This window comes from Canis lupus, chromosome 1 (assembly GCF_011100685.1).
Source record: "Canis lupus familiaris isolate Mischka breed German Shepherd chromosome 1, alternate assembly UU_Cfam_GSD_1.0, whole genome shotgun sequence".
NCBI classification, from domain to species: Eukaryota; Metazoa; Chordata; class Mammalia; order Carnivora; family Canidae; genus Canis; species Canis lupus.
In genome coordinates, this window is record NC_049222.1 from 71,153,875 (window position 1) to 71,174,892 (window position 21,018).

General features: G+C 44.3%; 1 protein-coding gene and 1 non-coding gene across 5 annotated transcripts in view; both read left to right on the forward strand.

Annotated features, from left to right (window-relative positions):
• HSD17B3 (hydroxysteroid 17-beta dehydrogenase 3) overlaps positions 1–19,300 on the forward strand; it is a 35,391-nt gene extending 16,091 nt beyond the window's left edge. For 2 of the 4 annotated variants that reach the window (XM_038526845.1, XM_038526843.1), the window contains 9 exons: positions 4,273–4,348; positions 5,964–6,071; positions 6,976–7,043; positions 8,262–8,297; positions 11,400–11,434; positions 12,520–12,601; positions 13,230–13,295; positions 14,665–14,814; positions 18,589–19,300. In XM_038526845.1, coding sequence (XP_038382773.1) covers positions 4,273–4,348; positions 5,964–6,071; positions 6,976–7,043; positions 8,262–8,297; positions 11,400–11,434; positions 12,520–12,601; positions 13,230–13,295; positions 14,665–14,814; positions 18,589–18,687 — 720 coding nt within the window. In that variant the 3' untranslated portion in view covers positions 18,688–19,300. The remainder of the gene's footprint in view (positions 1–4,272; positions 4,349–5,963; positions 6,072–6,975; positions 7,044–8,261; positions 8,298–11,399; positions 11,435–12,519; positions 12,602–13,229; positions 13,296–14,664; positions 14,815–18,588) is intronic. The other 2 variants (XM_038526847.1, XM_038526844.1) reach the window with 2 other exon arrangements.
• On the forward strand, positions 2,789–2,894 carry LOC119869862. The gene has a single exon (XR_005354860.1). It is a non-coding gene; the product is annotated as a U6 spliceosomal RNA (small nuclear RNA).
• Positions 19,301–21,018: the final 1,718 nt, after the last annotated feature.

Genomic DNA, 21,018 nt, shown 5'->3' on the forward strand with positions numbered 1-21,018 from the left:
CTTGGTTGCCAGCTGAGGTGTCCGAGCCTGCCAGGTCGGGGAGCAGGAGTTAGGAGACGGTGGGCAGAGAGAAGGAAGACTACGCCTCCTACCATGAGAAGGAGCCAGGCCATCTGGGCCTGGTAACTGTTTGATGTTCACTCCCGGAGGGGTACTTTCCTGGGTTCTCCACCACAGCGAGCTTCTGTCACATGGCTCTAGTGAGTGGGCTCTCATCTTGCACCCTGACCTCCTGGGTCCTGAATTCCTCCCCCAGCCCTGCTTCTGCTGAGGGTTGTTTGCCTTGGGGTGGACATTTGGCATAGAATCTCACCTCACGCAGCTTCTTTCCTATAGTGGGTCCAGGAAAAAAATTCAAACCAGTCTGAATGGTGGCCTAGCCCATAGCAGTGGAAAGCTCCAATGTCAGACACAGCACCGAGAAGCCACGATTCTTGCTCTTTAGATTTTGGGGAGCACTGGTCAGATGGGTCTATAGTTTGAGCACAATGAGTAAGAGATAAACCTTTGTTATGGTAAACTGCTGAGATTTCAAGGTTAACTTGTGACCTAGCTGATTCAGGCAAAACTGAGGTGGGGAGTGATAAACAGGAAAGCACGAGGCAAATAAAACATGAAATGAGATAGGATGGCAACCCTCTCCCTTGACCTAAGGCGTGAGGTGCATCGTGCTCCTCCCTCACCCTGCCCTTGGGGATAGGAGTCACAGCTTGGCAGCAGACAGACCTAAGAAATCCTCTTGATGAAAACTCTGATTTGCTACACTCTTTATCTTGTCATATTTTTTTTTTTTATATGAGTGAGAGGTGCCCTGGGGATGGGCTCGAGAATCACATTATTGGTTCTTAGATTTATTTTGAAACTTTTTTTCTTGGTTCTCTCCCTAAAAGCACTTTGTGGTCTGATTTCTATTAGGTCTATGCACTTCTGTTGAAACCTATAATTTAACATCTTATTATATAAATAAAAATAATTAAGGTTATAAGGAATTTGAATACCCTCTCAATACCGGTTTAACTAGAACTTGGTAAGTCATTTGGTAAAACTCTAATTTAAGAGACAAAAATACATAAAACCTAGCCAACAAAGAGCAAATACGTATTCTGTAAGGACACACAAGGAATATCCATAAAAGTTCACTTATTGGGCAACAAAGAAAATCGTGATAAGTTACAAATAGCAAAAAAATACCATTATGTTCACTACTATGCAATGAAATGAAAAGTGATCTTAGAGAATGGTATCCAGGGGCACTGGTGGCTCAGTGGTTAAGCATCTACCTTTGGCTTAGGTTGTGATCCGGGGGTCTTGGGATCCAGTCCCACATCGGGCTCCCCTCAGGAAGCCTGCTTCTCCCTCTGCCTGTGTCTCTGCCTTTCTCTCTGTGTCTCTCATAAATGAATAAACAAACAAACAAACAAACAAACAAACAAATAAAGCTTTAAAAAAAAGAAGGAATGGAAAAATAGAAAAATGTTGTCAAGAAAATTGCCACTCATCTTGAGAAAAATAATGCCGAGTAGTTTCACACTCACATTATTCTCAACAATAAACAAGAAAGATAAAAACACTGTAAAAGGTTATAGGAAAATATATTTATAATCTTGGAGTAAGGAAGTTCATAAAGGAAATTTTTAGGAAGCCATAACAAATATTCAGAAAGTTGATAACATGAAAATTAACATATAATGTATGGTCAAGGTGCCATAAATAAAGGAGAAAATACTTGTTAAATATTTAGTAGGCAAATAATAAATATTCAGAATATGTTAAAAAACACAAGACACCTACAAATTTATAAGAAAATGACAACCCAGTAAAAGAATGGGCAAAGTGTATATACTGGTAATTCATAGAAACATACAAAAAACCGGCCAGCCCCACTGATAACTGGAAAAACACAAATTAAAAAAATATAGGGATATAATTTCTTGACCATTAGATTGGGAAATGTTGAAATGATTGCTAATAAAAAGTACTGGCAGAATATGAAGAAATATCTATGGTTGTATATTTGGTGGGATCGTTTTAAGGGACAACGTTTTGGCAAACCGTTAAGATATATAAAGCATGCACCCTTTGATACAACAATTCCACTTCTTTGCCTGTGTATTCGAGGAATCAATTCACTTGTATACACAAAGAGTTATAGAGAAGGGGGTTTATTATAGCAATATTGGTAATTGGTAAACTTGAAAGTAACTTAAGTGCTCACCCAAAAGTGAACTATGGAAAACTATGAAGCAATAGAAAAGGATCAAGTGGCTCAGACTGGACTGATGTGGAGATAGATGTTGGATTCATGGAGATAAGACACACCATGAAGGTAAAAATACAATATTTACAATGCCATTTATAGTGTGTGAATGGAAAGAAACCCCACAAAATGAATATTTCTGTATGTACTTATATATGCACGTAGGTGCAGAGAAAAAGGCAAGAGGGTCAAGAGCAGACTAAAGGTGGCCAGAGGCTAGGGGTGGGTAGGGAAGTGGGACTGGGGGGCTTTGGGGACATTGTCTACAATGGGCTTCTCCTCATGTATTTCATAGTATAATTTAATACATTAAAACAGAAAAGTTGTAAATACTGATGCTTCAACCCTAGACTTTTTTATTTGGATGGTTTAGATGGGAATTGGTTTTTCTTTGACATCTGCCTGGGTGATTTGGAAACCACTGGCTTGAAGATTGAGTTGTTGGCTATTGGAGATCACATATTATAGTGTTTAAATCAGCTTCTTACGTGTTTTCTGTAATATATAATTCCATATTAAAATAATGGTACAGCGCTTGCTTTGGCAGCACATATACGGAATCTGGAATGTTGCAGAGAAGATGAGCACAGCCCTGCACAAGGATGACATGCACATTCGTGAAACATTCCATATATTTGTTAAGATGTCAAATTTTTTTAATAATAGATTTTTTATTGGTGTTCAATTTACCAACATACAGAATAACACCCAGTGCTCATCCCGTCAAGTGCCCCCTCAGTACCCGTCACCCATTCACCCCCACCCCCTGCCCTCCTCCCCTTCCACCACCCCTAGTTCATTTCTCAGAGTTAGGAGTCTTTATGTTCTGTCTCCCTTTCAGATATTTCCCGCACATTTCTTCTCCTTTTTATACTATGTGCATTTTATCACAATTAAAAAAATAAAAGTATGAATCACTTCATTAAAACCACAGAGAAAGATTTCAGTAAAGGGCCTCTTTGCCACTAACTCAAATGTCATCAGTCTCTATTTAAATGAATGCTGGTTGTTCATGTTGTCTTCAGGGAAAGCTCTAGCTTTTCTCACCATGGCAGTTCCAGGTGTGAGGCGTCCCGTCCTGGGCCCTGGGCCTCTTCTGCGCTGCCGCTTGGCCCCCTGGTCGGGGCACCCTGAAGAGAAGCTCCTCCCTGATCTTGGGGAAGCTGCTGCTTACCCTTGGGTCCTTATTCTGTTTGTTGTCCTGCTGGGGGCCAGAGAACAAGGAGAGAGGAGAAGTCTCCGGCTTCTGATCAGGACGTGGCAGAGTGACCACGAGTTGAAGGCCCTTGTGGATAGCAAGCAGCTGAAACGTTCCTGCAGAAATACCACTTTTTCACAGGGGGTGCTGCCCTTGGCTCGTGATTATAGTATAAAATCTTCCAAATGATGAGTTCCAACTTACAGTTGACCCAGACGTTTCTGATGAGAGGGGATTCAGATTGCCGGCCTGTATACAAAAAACACTCAGCCAAGTTCTTGGCACATAATGAACACAAAAGTAAACTACTATTGTTTTGTCACATGTAGCTTGGCCCATAGCTGTGCTCATAATCCAGAAGCCTTTGCCACATTTAAACCCAGGAGAAGCAGGCACTGGATGCTGAGTGATGGGTGATGCTCCAACTCAGCTTTAAAACAAGCCTTCGGGGGTACCTGGGCGGCTCAGTGGTGGAGCACTTTTGGCCCAGGGCGTGATCCTGGGGTCCTGGGATCAAGTCCCACATCGGGATCCTGCATGGAGCCTGCTTCTCCCTCTGTCTGTGTCTCTGCCTCTCTTTCTGTGCCTCTCATGAATAAATAGATAAATTCTTGAAAGAAAGAAAGAAAGAAGAAAGAAAGAAAGAAAGAAAGAAAGAAAGAAAGAAAGAAAGAAGGAGAGAGAGAGAGAGAGAAAGAAAGAAAGAAAGAAAGAAAGAAAGAAAGAAAGAAAGAAAGAAAGAAAGAAAGAAAGAAAAAAGCCTCCCTATCTGCTCATCATCTTTCTCTTTTCTGGTTTTCCCACTTCCCACGCCCAGCTAGCAAGACAAGGACTCAATGTCGTGCTTATCAGCCGGACACTTAAAAAGCTACAGGCCACCGCTGCAGAGATTGGTGAGTAACCCCGAGACATAGGGAGATGTTGGAGGAAGATCTGTCAGCATGCCTGAGTCTGCTCCTGCAGCCTGGGGCCTGGCCGATGCGCAGGAAGCTCACTGGACAAAGGGAAGTGCAGGGTATGAAAAGCTTTAGTTCATCAGGGATTCCTTGGCTGAGTGAGGTCGGAACAGACTCATGCTGTAAGTGTCTTCATCTCTAGAATTACTTCTGTTCATCTAGAGGTCCCAGCTGCCTTATTGCTTCTGCTACACCCTTGAAAAGCAGGATCTATGTTTGGGAATTCATTTCCCCATGTCTATGCTTTGTTCCTTGCAGGAAGGTGAGGGACGATGCTTACTGGTGGTTCAGAGATTTTTTAAAAAAGATTTGATCCAGGGCTGCAATGTACAGTTGTGAAGTTTATACACTACACAGCTCTATTTATATTACAATGTTTTATTATTATAATTCAGTGTGACGTATTCATAGTTAATAATAGTTGTATCCGCTTTGGGGTAGTTTATTTTAATCATTAATTATTAATTTAGTGATTCCTAATCTCCTTCACTCAAAGACATGAGTCTTCAATTATGAAAACTTGTGAAGACTGGGAGAGACTGTCAGAGGATGGCCTTGTGTCCCTGGGGGAGACTTGGGATAGGAGACAGATGTGGGAGGTGTGGGGGCATTGCACCGTGAAGGCTCAGTGCCCTTCATCTAATGAATTCTCCCTTTGTTTCATGTCTGGGTATCATAAGTAACTCTGATCAGGACTAAGACATTCTTCAGTGTTTCCTTCATGATGCTGAAATGTGCTTTTTATTGTCCTCTTGAAAAGTAAGAAGTGCTTTCGGCCTGAAAGCACCTCCCACCCTTCAAACTAAGCCTCAGATCACTTGTCCCAGAAATACTGGGTCTAACCCCAAAGGTGAGCAGGCAGCCGCTGGTAGAGTCGATGTGTTGCTCTTGCATCAGCTGAAAGTTCCCATCCAAGAGCCAGGTCCACATGGGACAGCGGAGTGGCATCGGCTTGGTGGGAATGGAGTGCAGATGTCATTGGGTTAGCTCGCTTCTCTGAGCCTTAGCTTTCTCCTCCTGAAAGTGAGTGTGATGTCCGCTTTATGGGGTTGTAGATAGGATTAAACTAAGACATGGTGCATGTAAGTGCTCTGTGAATGCCAAAGTGTTGGGCAAACACCAGGGGTCACTCCACTTGAGCCAAGGGGACTGGTGTGGAGCAGAGGCAGCATCACCCTATGCTCTTACAGTCTCCACACCAGGGGTTGCCCACTTGGGTGTGCAGCAGAGTCACTGGGAGTGCATGCCAACACAGATGGCTGGGCCTAGTCTCGGGGTTTCTGGCTCAGTAGGTCGGGGTGGAGCCTGAGGATCTGTGTTTCTAGCAAGTTCCCAGGGAGGCTGATGCTGTGGTCTGCGGACCCTGCTTCGAGAACCACTGCATTAGATTTATTTTGGTGCACTACGGTGCTGGTCACCGTAGTGACTCAGAAATACCAGAAACCACCGCTCACAAATCTTTGAGCACATTATAGGAGCATTGGAAAAGTCCCTGAGCAAGGGAGGGATTAGGATTCCCGTCACTCAAGAATAACTGTTGTCTCTCCTGCAGAGTGCGCTACGGGGAGTAGTGTGAAGATTATACAAGCAGATTTTACCAAAGACAACATCTATGAGTATATTGGAGAAAAACTTAAAGGCTTAGAAATTGGAATTTTAAGTAAGTAAATTGCAAAGTGCTCTGGAATGCATGAAATGAAGATGTTTCAACCTTCCTGATCATATCTTACAATACAAAATGGATTTTTTTCCACTAATACTGACATTAATTAGGAGAGTCTCAGAAATACCATCCTAAAGAATTAGTTTAGCAAACAAACATTGCTGTGATTGATTTATGAAATAGCGAGTCAGCATGGTTCTTTGAGAATTGACTCTCTTATTCAGAAAACAAGGTAATTTTTTTTTCTTAGGTAAGTCAGTGTGTGGGGACTTACAGACAAGTTATTTTATGACCTCATACAGAACACGGTGTCTGTACTGTACTTGGAAGGAAGATTTGATTTCAAAACTTCCTGCTGAATTTTTAAAATAAGATTTTTTACTAATAAAAATGTAAACCATATTATTGCAGGAAAATCAGAAAGAATACGTGAGCACATTGAATACTTAGAAATTTCTTAAAATCCCAACAGCCTGAGATCCTGTTTTGGTGCATATCCTTCCAGACACAGACACATACACACATGTTTTCAAAACCGGGATGAAATTTACACAGTATTTCAGAACATTTTTAAAAAACCCTACACCACAAATGTTCCCCGTGTCTTCAAACTGCTAGGCAGCTGTGGCGTTGATGGAGCCCCTTGTGTTGCACCATGTGGCTGCCCTGCGGTTCCCCTGAGTGCTTCCTATTAGCGGACAATCGTTTTCCCCCTCAATTTCCTCACTGTTATCGAATCATGTTGCAAAGAACAATCTCATCCATAAATTTTTTTCTGCATATGTTTCCTTAGGAAAATTGCCAAGGGAAAAAACTGCTGGGGTTGAATATAAACATTTTTAAGGCTTTTAATAAATGTTTGCTCCCGGCTCTTCTGACATCTTTGCTTTGCCATTGTCAGTCAACAACGTGGGGATGCTTCCAAACCTCCTCCCGAGCCACTTTCTTGATACAGCAGATGACATCCAGGTAGGCCTGGGCCCTTTTTGGGGTTTCCTCTCTCTGGGGCCTGGGCGGCCTGGCTGGGTAGTCACTAGGGTCCGGGAAGAGTGCATGGTAGATGGTGGAGCTGGAATTCTGTATTGCACGTGGATGCCTGTGGCCCTTCCCTTTCTTCACCTTAGTACTTGCATGAAGAGCAGGCAAGGGCGCTGCTCTTCATGACCAGCTCTGGAATACCAACACCTTCCTTCTCTGCACCTCAGAATGCACCTGCCCGCTGTCCTGTTTTGTTGGGGTTCTGCATCCTGCTTTAATCTTTTAGGGCTTTGTGTCTGCTAACAAATTGACCTCTGTGGTTCTAAGTAAGAGAAGGCCAGTTCTTTGGCTTTCTTTGTCTTCCCAAGTCATGAGATTTCTTTCAACTTTCTGTGAGGCACGTCTGCATTTGGGGGTGTTGCAGGGCCGTGGCTGCCACTGCAGGGCATGTCCTCAAAAGCACTGTTTGCTGACTCTTCCCCAGGCCCTGACTTTGGAAATCATGGCATTATCCCCATCCTGGACAGGCTGTCCTGGCCCCTGGAGTCCTACTTAAGTCCCAAGTCTATCGTGAGGGTGATCAACGCTGGGCAGCTTGGACCCCGCTGCACATCTTTGCAAAATTCCCCTCTTTGGCCACTTGTCTCACCCCATCTAACTCCCTGTTTCTGGCACAAGTCTGTGTCTCTTGATTAAGCAGGCTCCATTCTAGCTTTTCTTTATTTATGCCTGCATTTGTGCCTGCTTCTATTGGTCCCTCCTTTTCTCTCTGTCCATCTTGGGTGATTCTAGTAGTTTCTTTATCTGGCACTTGTAACCCAGGACCTCTACCTTATATTATCACTTGCCTTTCTATTCTCTCCGCTATTGTCTTCTAGACCCACATAGGCTAACCGCCCTTCTTCCAGATGGAAAGTAAACATCTCCCTTTGAAATATTGTGTTCTGAAGGAAAATCCCTAAATTTTGAAGGAAATTCTTAATTAACTTCTGTTCAAGATCAGATTCTCAGAGAATCATAGTGGATGTCAGATGTTTATCGGTTCCAGTGCATGCTTGGTGGGCATCACTTAGGAACCTAATTTCAGGTGGTGCAAGGGAGGAGCACTGCTCAGACATGCACTTTTGCCCACTTTATGGTTCTTTAGCACTGACTAAGAGAATTTCTTACATCCTCCAGCTAATTGGCAGTTGTGATTTTTTGTTACAGAGTGTCATCCATTGTAACATCACCTCGGTAGTGAAGGTATGTAGTCAATATATGTTCTAAATGCATTCAAATATAGCTGTTGGAATCTAGCAACTCAGGAGAATTGCTTTCTTTCCTGCAGAAATCTTTGAAATTGAACTGCACTTGACTGAAAGGCCATGTAGTGGTCTTTTAATTGTTTTATTCTGTTTTCATCAAGAAAACAGTGACAAACTTATTCTCCAGAGGATCTGAATCTTATTTTTGCATCCAGTTTTTTTTTTTTTTTTTTTTTTGCATCCAGTTTTGTCACACATTGGAACATGTTAGGCCTGATGACACTGAAACTTATTCAGGATTTCAGGGCAACTTGAAAAAAAAATAATGGTTTAGTTTCCTCTAGTTTTAGTCCTTGTTAACAGTGGAAAGTTCAGTCCGTTTGGAAAAATGACAGAAGGCCGGGCTTGGATTTTCTGGACTTCTGATGTTCAATAAATATTTATTGAAGTGAAATTCAAGTTCGTATGCATTCTGAGCTCATCTCAACTACTAGTTAGTTGGGCAGTGTAGCTGTTCCTTCCACTCCCTTGAACTCAGATTCTTCATTTGCTGTTCAAAGAGTGTTGGGGGGCAGCCCCGGTGGCGCAGCAGTTTAGCGCCGCCTGCACCCTGGGGTGTGATCCTGGGGACCCGGGATCGAGTCCCACATCAGGCTTCCTGCGTGGAGCCTGCTTCTCCTTCTCCCTGTGCTTTGCCTCTCTCTCTCTCTGGGCCTCTCATGAATAAATAAATAAAATCTTTAAAACAAAACAAAACAAACAACAACAACAAAAAAAAAACAAAGAGTGTTGGATTGAGAGATGTGTCAGGTGCTGATCAGGTTCTTTGATTTGCATCAGCCGCATCGGCATTTATAGGCACGACTACCACAAAGCTGTCCTATATTGTGCCTTTGAGAGCATAAGAAAAAGGCACCCCCCTGGGTGAACAATTTGGGAAAAGGTGCTGCTTACAAGTGGATAGATGACGCTTTTGTGTGAACACAATGTTTCCCTTTCCTCTGAATGGGGAGAGCTCTTCTCACCGCCAGTGAGCGAACCCTGAGCTTTCAGCTGATAGTCACTCCACAGCTGGACACCTTGCTCAGTATGCAGCATTCACAACTGTGCCTGGTAGCCCTGTGACCTGCTCTGGTTTGCAGTAGTGAGTTTGGTATGATCCCTGGTTTCCCAGCACTGGCAGCCCAGTTGGGGAGCAGCAGGTCTCGTCTGTACATAGTGTGGCCAGGCAGAGGAAGCCTGGGTTCCCAAAGGAAAGCAGGTTGCTGTTAACAGGAGAGAGATGAGTGCTGAACAAACCAATGTAAAATTATTTTCAGGTGGGTGAGTTGAGCTGACAAAAACAATTTTTAGCATTGATCGTTCCTCTGTAGGCATACTGCTATTTTATAGTTTCCTGCTTTGTTTTTATTGGTACATACATTCTTTTTATGCTGAGCAATCAGTAGGTTTTTACAGCCCCAGCTGATGTAATTGTAAGTTTTATGTGTCCAACTGTTGTCTCCTGCCCTACCACTAAAATCTTTCATGTTATTTTACACATTGATCTTTCACGCTTGGTCCATTTGGTCACAAAATTTCCCAAATGTATTTGACAACCTTCTTCTGACTCCTGTAGCCAAGAATTGCTTTGATTTGTTAAAAAAATTTTTTTAATATATATTGGTAGACACTAATTTCCTTAAATAGCAAAGAAAACCCATTGAAGATTAGCTGTGTAAGTACACTGTGCCTCAGATGGCCATGCTGGTTGGAAGCATGAATAGCATCACTTAGTTACCCCGAAGGAGCCATCTCGAAATAGTCAAGAGCAGGAACATGGGAATGAGTTTGTGTGCAAAGGTAAGGTGGGGTAAGAGACTGAATTTTGGGAACTTTGATACAGAGGAGAGACTCACAAAGTCCAACGTTGTCTCTTTGTTGGGATCATTCATTCAGTGAGACCAGTGCACTTGTGGGGAGGCATTGAGGTAATGCTGGTGTGCTCCAACAGTGCCCCTGTCATGCCCTTCAGGAGGTGGGCAGAGCTAAGGGCAAGGTGACAGCAGGACCTAGTCCTCATGCTTCTCCTGCCTCCTTCAAAACCCAGTATTTCAGGAGGTAGTCTATTGACACTCTGCCCCTGCTGCTGCTCCAGAGCGTGGAAATATTATCTAGAGGGCCCTGGGGTTGGGATCCAGAGCCTGCCTTATGGTGTAGGGACGATGGCGGGGACTGAGCCTACTGAGAAGCTCCTGCAGAGCCCCCAGACAATATGGAAAAATAGGCAAAATATTCAGTCTTCTTTATTTTTCTGTGCCTCCCCATCTGTTTGGATCCTTTCTTCTCAAACCTGCTCTGGAGGAGAAGGCCCAATGCCACTCAATTGTACATTTGAGAACATTTCAGTCTGTGGGTTTGCCTCTTCCTTAATTCTTAAAAGGGGGTGTCTTGCAATTATGGAGTGAAAAGCTTTTTTACTGGGCTATTTAAGCTCCAGAACCAGCAGGGAAGAACTCTTCTGGGGCCAGCAAGTTGGCACATGGGAGGGACTTATCAACACTGCATACTTCCGATGGACAGACAGACCTGGTCTGTCTATGGAGCTATTTTGCAGGCCAACAGCAAACTGCTTACATGGCTGCTGTTGGATTGAAGAGATATCCTTCTTTAGCTCGTGCCTTGTTTGTGAGATGCTCATGGACACTGGTTAGGTTTCCTGACGTCCCCTCACTTGTGACTCATGGTGAGGTTTATGATGGCCAACTTACTCAGGCCTATCTCCCAGAATGATGAGAATCTGGGGAACCTCAATGTTGATCCCATGGCTGGAAGCCAATTTCCATGAGTTTTCACAGCCCTCATTTTCCAAGAAGACTTTAACTTTACGGGGAAGAAACCAGAGGCCTCTAACAGTGTGCTGTTTATCTAGGCTGCCTTTTGTGGGTTGTAGTCAGACTCCAGTGTGGCCAGAATTACCTCCTACAAGTACCAGCAGATTTTCAAGGCCACCTCTTAAGCTCTTTTCCTGGCTTCCTCCAGCACCTGTTTCCCCAAGCCCCCACCCACTGGATACTCAGCTCCTTTGTCAGAGGGCCTAACTCTATCCCTTCTCTTATAGATGACACAGCTAATTCTGAAACACATGGAATCAAGGTAAGGTCTTTTTTTTTTTGAAAAAAGCATGGAGCTGCATGGCCTCCCTGGCTGGGCAGTTAGCTGATCTGGGCACTTGGGACAGAGTGCAGGTGGTGGGGGTATAGGCTTCATCCGGCTGCAGCTTTAAGCAATGGTAAAACTGTCATGAAGGACATGGAGATTGCAGGAAAAAATGTAACATTCTGGACCAGGCCAGCTTGGCAAACAGATAAGCATATTTGAAAGTCAAGTGTAGCATCTACGGGAGGAAGAGAATAGCCATTTCAGCACACATTGTATTAAAAATATTAACTCATGTTGAACATAAAAGAAACTTCAGAGGTTGGCCTGAGATGAAGGCCATCTCCTGTTATTACTCAAATTTTGTGGTAAAAATCGCCACCTATTGGTATCTCTATTTAGTCCATGGTTTTATTACTCTATTACAACATGCCTTCGGGAACTGGTTTTTCTCATGTGGTATTCATTAAATGCAAATGGTTGACAGTTTGATCTTTCCTAGAGGAAGAAGGGGCTTGGCCTTATAGTGTAATTTGGGGTTTCTTGGTTTTTCCAGATTGAACTCATCTATTTGGGAAGAATTAAAGTTACCAAATTTGAAAAGGATTAAATAAGAACCCTGGAGACTCAGGTGTGGGTTCCTGGGTGAGCAGATGATGGACTGTCAAATGCCATCCCAGACAGGATTCTTCACTTGCCATCTGTCCTGGTGTGGGTCACCTCTAGGAGTTAAAAGGGATCTTGAGCTCATGTGGTCCCACTTGAGAAAGAAGGGTCCCTTCTCACTTGAGTCTTGTCTGAGCTGAGTGGGTCCCTGGCATTCTGGGGGGGATCTTCACTGTGGCAGAGCTCGTTTCCAGTCCCAAGCCCATGGTGTCCGCAGAGCGCTGGGTGGCATCACCGGTGTCATAATCCAGGCCGTAGGGAAGCACCACTGGCAGTTCTGGGGAGCAGAAGTCGTGGTGCACATGGGAGCTTAGCGAGGAAGGACTCCAGTGGTCCCAGGAGCCCCTTTGCTTTCTCCACAGGATGTATGGGATCAGGCAGCAACACGTTCAGAACTTCACTTCTTTGTTTTTTAGGCAGAAAGGGCTTATCTTGAACATTTCTTCCGGGGTGGCCCTCTTTCCCTGGCCTCTGTACTCCATGTATTCAGCTTCCAAGGTGAGCACCAGCATGTAGCCCAAATTTCCTTCTCTGCCTTCCTCTGGTTTATTCCAGTTGGCATCTTCACCTGGACGTTGGCTCGTCTGGCAAGCTGGGGGGCAGATTCGCCCCAAGGGCAGATGCCCGGGGCCTCTGTGGGCAGGGCTCAGCAGCCTCGTTAGACCAGAGCACTGCCGGGGCTGGTGGAGCCCCTGGCCAGCACCCGGACTAGTGCGGCCCCGGGGCCCCGGGTCCGCTCACCTCCTCGCCCCAACCCTCAGCCCTGCTTTCTTGCTGTGGGCAAGACACATGGTAGCTTTCTTTGTCCTGAGGCCCAGCCAGGTGTCCCCAGACCCTCGTCATAAAAACAAACCCTCAGAGGTGGGGATGTCCTGGGCGAGAAGACAGGCAGGGCTCCTGGGGCAGGGTTGTCTCCATGCAGGGGCGCCTGGCTGGTATTTATCCCGACATGGGTGTTCCTGCTCATTGGTGGGGCTCCTCGCAGGCCGAGAAGTCAAGTCCTGGCTCCCATCAGACCAGCTGCTGTGTCTTAATGGTGGGGCGGGTAGGCTCCCTGCAGGGCCTCTGGAATCGAGGAATGATGACAAAGCTACCTCTCCTGTCCTGTGTTTTCTCCTTGCTCCAGGCTTTTGTGTGCACGTTTTCCAAGGCACTGCAAGCAGAATACAAAAGGAAAGGGATCATTATCCAGGTGAGGTCAACAGCTCTGGGCCCTTGGGACTAGGAGGTGTGGCTCCCCGTGGAGTCTGGGACAGGCTGTTTGTGCCAGGCCAGGAGGGAGGCTCTGGATGACAGCACATGAGATCCTATGCCCATCCAGGGCAACTGTGCCCCACAGCTCTCCTCCATGCCCGGGAGGAGGTAATGGGGTGGGGTAAGTGAGCACCAGGACAGAGATCTGGGTCTTGTCTCACCACTCTTTACTCTTTGACCCAGGTATAGGAGATGGGGTTAGCTGGAGGAATTGTGGAGAAGAAACAAAAGAAAACTGAGCAATCCATCCACGTTAGGAAGAGGCGGTGGGGGGGTGGTGGTAGTGTACTTTGGGAGCTGCTCAGCTGGGATGGGCCACACAGATCCCCACACTGCGGTTCTTGAGCATTTGGGAAGAGGTCCTGGCTTCCCCTTTCACCTATGATGGCAGAGCCATCATGAAGATGCCCTTACCTAGCTGGACACAGAGCTGCATTGTCACAGCATCTGTAGGCTGTGTAGTGATGTCGTGAGGTGTCCGTGACATACCTGTGCTTGGTTCAGAAACACAGTTAGATTTAAGTGCTTTCTGGAACCTGGAATAAACAATTTGCAGACATTTTTATTATTGTTTGGGAGAAGTTTTATGACAGACTATTAGAAGTGGAAAAGGTACACTCACAGTTAAATCTTGAAAATTATTGCTGTCTCTACTGATGGTGTTGGATTTGCAGGGCACAATGGGTGATTGTTTATTTTTCTTACCACAACAGGAAAGACTGTGAGGTACGTGCCACTCCTGGCTCCTAACTGAAGTATGAAAGTGGGAATCCAAAGAGCTTTAAATTGCTCCAACTTTGGCTCTATGTAATGTGTTAGAAGTAAACTTCTCAGTTAAAGTTGTCAGATAAAATGCAAGACATCCAGTTCAATTTGAATTTCAGATAATAACTTTTTTTTTTGTATAAATATATCTGATGCAATCCTTGGGACATACTATACTGAAATTTTTTTCCTTGTTTGTCTGGATTTCAAATTTAGCCATCTTGCATTTTTACTGTTGGTCTGGCAACCGTGTTCAAAGGCTTAACTCATGCCCCCAGTCCCTCTGTGTACATTTGAGCCACCTGACGTGTGTGGTCAAGGGCTCAGCTTGACTTAGTGATAAAGGTAAGCCAGAAACCAGTTTTTCTGATTCACAGCCCTATGCCAGTTCTATACTTTTCAGTGCTCCATTGTCAGCTGAGATCCTGAGGCTTTCTGTAGGAAGAACAGAGATGGAAAACCAAGGGGTGGTTACAGTAGGTGTGAATTTCTCAGGGGTGGGCAGATGGCTCCTGTGTGATAGCCTTTATTCCCCATTGTAGGTGTTGACCCCATACGCTATCTCAACCCCAATGACAAGGTACCTAAACACCAACATGATAACCAAGACTGCTGATGAGTTTGTAAAAGAATCACTGAATTATGTCACGATTGGAGATGAAACCTGTGGCTGCTTCACGCATGAAATCTTGGTAACTGGTAACTTCTTTCCTGAATCACAGGAGGCGGGTGTGCAGGCTGTCCTAGCAGAGCTCTTCCTTGCCATCAATCACGTCCTCTCGTGGCGAGGATACGCAGTAATGTAGCTAGTGAAAGAGCCATGTGTAGCAAAGGGGAAAAGCTGGAGGCCTGGGTGCTCAGCCCATACATAACCCCCAAGTTGTCAAATATCACCCTTGGCTGCCTCACCTCTTTTCCTCAGAAAGTAAGGTGGCTTCCTGAGCTCTTGGGAAGGGCAGACCAAGACACAGGGACCTTCCCTGGGTAGGGATGGGAGTTGATTGCTGCTGTCTTCTCTGGCTCCCTGTGTTAAGAAATCTTTTAGTATCTGGCTCTCCAGGGGTGAAAAAAACCCCAAACACTTTGATTTGTAGGGTTTGCTGATTGCCATGCTTTAAATACTGCCCCCATGACTGATTTCAAGCTCCCATTGTGTTGTCACTGCCTCTGAGTTTAGGAATGTGCATAATTGGCTCTTGTGAGCAAGTACAAGCTGGCTTTAGCACAACATGAACTCCATCAAATATGGAAATAAAATTCAGTGACATATGGTATGCTGCTTTTAGAAGCAATCACAAATGTGAAACAAAGGTAAACTTGACTTTTGCACACTGATACTGAAAACAAACACACATAGTATCAAAAAATCTTAGACAGATCATTACTTTCCCTACATATGTCAACTTTGTCCTCTGCCTCTTGTGCTTTTCTGCCATGGGAATTAGGTTCCTCCCCCTTCTCTTTCTCTCTCAGAAGGATTTGTGGGTGAATATGCTAAATCTTCCCAAAGCATTCAGTTACTCCCTGGGACTTCTGGAGACTACAAGATCTGAATTGTCTTAAAGGATTCCTTGCTACTTTTACTGTAGAACCTCAACAATGCACAGCATTACCAATTTAACATACTATAAAGTGGACGTGCAGAAAGAATATAAGATTTTGATTTTGCCTATGCTGATCTGGTTTTTCTCCAGATTACCACTTGCTGCATGGCAGAAAAATAAATTAATGGAATGTCCAATGAGTTTAAATTTAGTTTGACCTGGTATTCTAAACTGGATATTGAGGAAATGTGTTTTTGTCTATTACTTAATGTGTTCAATCTTTCTGGGAGCATCCCTTTTTCCTGCCTTTCTCACTAAGATGGTAACAGGGAGAAGAATCTTCATGACCTCCTGCTGGTCCTTAAGTATGTGTGTCAATGTCCCACATCCAGCTGGTGGTTGTGCACCTTGCTGATTTGTGGCTATGGGGAGTGATGACCTTTTTTATCCATTTGGCTTGGCCAGTGAACTCCCAGCTACTGATGACTGCCGGGCCCTGAATCTCTGCTACTTCCCTCAAGCAGCCACAGGTCTAAGGTCCTTCTGAAGCTTTGGTTCATAAAGGCCCTTTGGCTCTCACTGCTGTATCAGCATCAGCATGGACTTGACTCACACTGGAATGGCAGCACCTCTCTTGCCATGCTGAGATAATGTTCTGTGGTTGTACTCTCGAAGGATGGGGCCAATATCTCTTCCTTTGGCCTCAGTGCCATTCTTATTTATTGATTACATGTTCATATTTTTCACCTGAAACCCCGGCCCCCCACCCCCCCTGTCTTCCACCCAGCCTAGGCCCACATAGAGAAGGACACACACCCTCTGGGATATTGATGGAATCCATCAGGATTTAGAAAATGTTTCTTGAGACTGTAGCCTGGCTTGCAAGGTTGTCATCTTGCTACATAATGCAATTCTAGAGGTCAAAAGTTGAAAAAAATTTTAGCTTTTCTCTTTTGATTTCTTATGCAACAAATCAAATCTCTTCTGGCAAATAGATGCTGAGAACAGACTAGGCAAAAGAGTCTTTATGCTTGTTGAAGCAAAAGAAAAAACAAGGAGAACACACAAATTATTAATGCCAATTTGGAGTTTGCTGGAATTTAGAAAAGATTATTGAATCTAAAGGTATGAGCAATCAAGTAGAATTGACTGGTAAGGGGGATCCCTGGGTGGCTCAGTGGTTTAGCGCCTCCCTCTGGCCCGGGGCATGATTCTAGAGTCCCAGGATCGAATACCACATCAGGCGCCCTGCATGGAGCCTGCTTCTCTCTCCGCCTGTGTCTCTGCGTCTCTCTCTCTCTGTCTCTGTCTCTCATGAATAAATAAAATATTAAAAAAATATTAAAAAAAAGAATTGACTGGTAAGCAAGCAACCCTTGTATTTATCACAAAAGGGCAAGGCAAAAAGACAGCATGCTCTTCACTCCCAAGGAGTTCTGGGACAGGAACTGGGGCTGGAATGGAGCCTCTAATGTAGATACCTGAGGTTACTTTACTTAGTCCTTCTAATAATTTTGTAAGATAGGTCATTTGGCTCCTGTTTACAGTTGAGGAAATCAAAATTCAGAGCTACATCAGCTACCCAAGGCCACTTGATGAGTAATGGTGAAGCTCAGGTTTAAGCTCACCTTTGTCCAATGCCATGCTTCTCCTGGTGTCTTCCACACACTCCTTATAGATTGGGAGGAGGTAAACAACAATGGGGATGAAAGAAGGGACCTTTTAGAACATCTTCTAGGGACCTGGAATTTTAATTTATTTTCTTTATGGCTGACTTCACTAAGCCAAAACATTTAGTTTAAGGCAAAGCTAATGAAAGTGCTTGATTTTGCTGATTAAAAAGCTCTAAAGAGCAGAAAAATGAAGTCCTTGAGGAAAAAAATTGCATTCACTCATTGGCTTGGCTAGAGGAAGAAAGGTTCTATTTTGTTTCCACAGAAGCCATCTTTGGTTCCCTGCTTTGAAATATCTCAATGAATGCAATGATCTGAGAATCTCAGCTGTCTAAAGAATAGAAACACTCCCTGAAAAGCCCACATTTTCCTCTGGTTGAAATTCTGTTGTTTGGTGGGGAGTAGGTAGGTTGAGGAATGTTGGGTGCCCAGGATTACACTATGGACAAAATAATTGCTTCTGGAGGCCTGGACCTGTCTTACAGGACATGGGTATGATTTGAGGGCAAGAAGCCTTCCAATGCCTGTGTCTACTGCGTGATGTGAATCCAACTAAGCATTCATGCCTTGACTTGAAGCCCTCCTCAAAGCTCCCCCCACCTCAGCTTTTCCAAGCAAATGCTCCATGTTATGATTTATACTTTACTATTGTGCCAGGTGATAAAAGCATTTCCAACTGTTTTCTGGAATTTCACTGTAGTAGAACCTTGGTAAAAAGAACCTGAAGACACTGGGAGTTTGAGCACCAGGAAGAAGAGTGCTTGCTGAGAGATGGAGAAAGGGGAGGAGAGTGTTACTGGAGGCAAAGTTCTCTTAATTTAGAATTTGCTCAGTTCTGATTCTATAGGTGACTGTTTGGTTTCTGAGAAAATCTTGTTTGTTGAGAAAGTTTTTAATTTAGCATGTGCTTAAGGGATTTTGAGACTTAAGTTCAGTAGTCAGAAAAAATATATATATATTTTAAAGATTTTATTTATTTATTCATGAGAGACAGGGAGAGAGAGAGAGAGAGAGAGAGTCAGAGACAGAGATAGAGGGAGAAGCAGGCTCCATGCAGGGAGCCTGATGTGGGACTCAATCCCGGGTCTCCAGGATCACACCCTGGGCTGAAGGCAGCGCTAAACCTCTGAGCCACCCAGGCTGCCCCAGAAAAATATTTTTAAAGATGATGAATATACACTGAGATGTTTTGTTCTAACTTGCTTGCTCTTCATTCTTCCACAAACACTCATATTTTTGTCTATTTAAGCGGATCTTCCTGAGCCTGATCCCGTCATGGGTTTTGTACAGCAGCACGTTCCAGAAGAAATACAAGGACTACCTCAAGCAGAATACTGGCACTATATAGTCCAAGTGCACTGACATGCTATCCAGCATGATTCTCTTCTCCATGTTCCCTGTTGGCTGCAGAAAATGAAGGAGCAGCTCAGCCCCTGCCACTCTCCTGAAGAGGCTGTGTCACATACACAGTCCCAAAATACAACTTTTTTTTTTTTTTTTTTTGCCATTTTACTTGAGTCTGGAGATCTTTGGGAATACTGTAGTATAAAAACATGTGTTGTTCAGTGGGGTTTTAGGGTTTTGTGTGTGACATGATGAGTGTGTCTAAAGGAGAAACTGGAAGAATTTCTACTTGGGATTATAATATAAATGTGCTGAGAAGAAAGCCTTTGGTAGTTCGAATATTGAGAATAATTATGCATATAAGCTTTTATAGCTATGCTAAAGAATGTCAGAGGTTACTAAACTTTACCAAGAGTGCTGTAGTTCGAGGGCATCAAAATAAGCTTCTCAGAGACCCAGGAAACTCTAGGGGAATATGTGGGAGCCACAGCTACATCAGGCCAGTTTCTGGGGCCTCCCATTCCAGTTGATGCAAACCAATTTTATCTGTTTTATTTATATTTGGGGTTCTATATCAGAGTGTATTCACAAAAATAAAACAGAAAAGCATACATTGATACAAATAGTTCAAAAATCATTGCTCTAATGCAGGAGTTGATATCTGCAGAAATTTATAGGTCTCCAGCTTTTGGGGTACTGGACTGAGTGCTTTACTTGTTAACACATAGGGGATGGTGTGTTGAGGGAAGTACTAGCCTTCAGCATTTGGGGAAGTTGGAGGAGGAGCATACCAGCTGGCGACCCTGTTCTGGCTGACATTGGTTAATCTACCCCGTGCTTCCCCCAACACATCACCATGCTCTAGACACTGAACACTTGGTGGCACTCATCTTTTCTGAGACCATCACTGGCACTTATGGTATGAGAAAGAATTTATGTACTGCTGCTCTAGTTATAAAAGGAGTCTGGGAGGTTTGGTTGGAATTTATGGGGCATTTTGCTGTTTTGGGGGAAGCACTGTATAGATAGAACATTTAAAACCTTGGTAAGCTTGGGAATCATGGGCTGATTTTATTAAACCTGCTCTGGGGAAAGGACTGGGACAACTTGTCCATTCTGAGGTATGGATATCTGTTTAAATTTTCTCAGTTATGGATAACAATAATAACTACAGTTTCTATGTTACCCATAGATATTGGTTATTTACTGTTATCTTCTCCTCAGCCCCACCTTTCATACTCTGATCTTTGATGTTGGGCTGGGAAATTTCAGACTCAGGTCTTAAGACACTTATGCCAACTGGCTTTGTGTGAGATTCTGTCCATGGGAGGCAAATTTGGGAGAGTAAGAGGAGATTGAAGTGCAAGGAAAACTCCTTCCTGTTTGCATTCTTGTTACTGTCCTTCTGCCTAGGGGACAGCATTTAGCCAGACTCAGCACCAACGTGGAGCCAGCCTGTAAGGATATTAGCACCGGTCCCACAGTGCTGCCTTTAGGGAACTGAGCATTAACCATTCAGAGGTTCCCCCTTGGAACACCCAGTTCCTAAAAACACTACTCCTCTGCTGTTACTGATAACTGACTTACATAGTATCCTCTTTTTGCTCTTTCAGCCTCCTGACTTTGGTGTTACCAATTCCTTCTACTATGTTCCTTCTCTTTGAAGTGCTCAGTGTACTTTCTCCCTTTGTCACTGGTCCTGACTGAGACTCTCAGTTAATTATCTTGCCTGATCTGGGATGCAGGCTGGATGGATGGATTCTTTTTTTGACAGTGAAGAATCAGAAACTCCTCATTAGTCAGGGTCCCCAGAGTAAACAGCAGACATGATTAAGCTATTGGAGGAATTATTTGCAAATGTGTGGGAAGGGTGTAGGGAAGTTATTGAAGTTAGTAGAGTGATGCTTTTATGACCCTAAAGCCTAAGGTGGCTGGGAAGGGAGCAATCATAGACCCGGTGAGAGAGACAGAGAGAGAGATGTGGTGGTTGGGGGAACGGAGAGGAAGAAGAAGAGGGAAGGATTAAGAGCAGTATGAGGAGCACTGCCTCAGAGGACCTGTGACCTGTAGCTGAGAGATGCTGCCAGACTGTGACCACCCCATAGAGAGGGAGAGAAGAATTGTGATATTGTGATCTGTTATAAGAAATATGTATGTCAGGTAGCCCGAGTGGCTCAGTGGTTTAGCGCCGCCTTTGGTCCAGGGCGTGATCCTGGAGACCCGAGATGGAGTTCCACATTGGGCTCCCTGCATGGAGTCTGCTTCTCCCTCTGCCTGTGTCTCTGCCTGTGTGTGTGTGTGTGTGTGTGTGTGTGTGTGTGTGTGTGTCTCATGA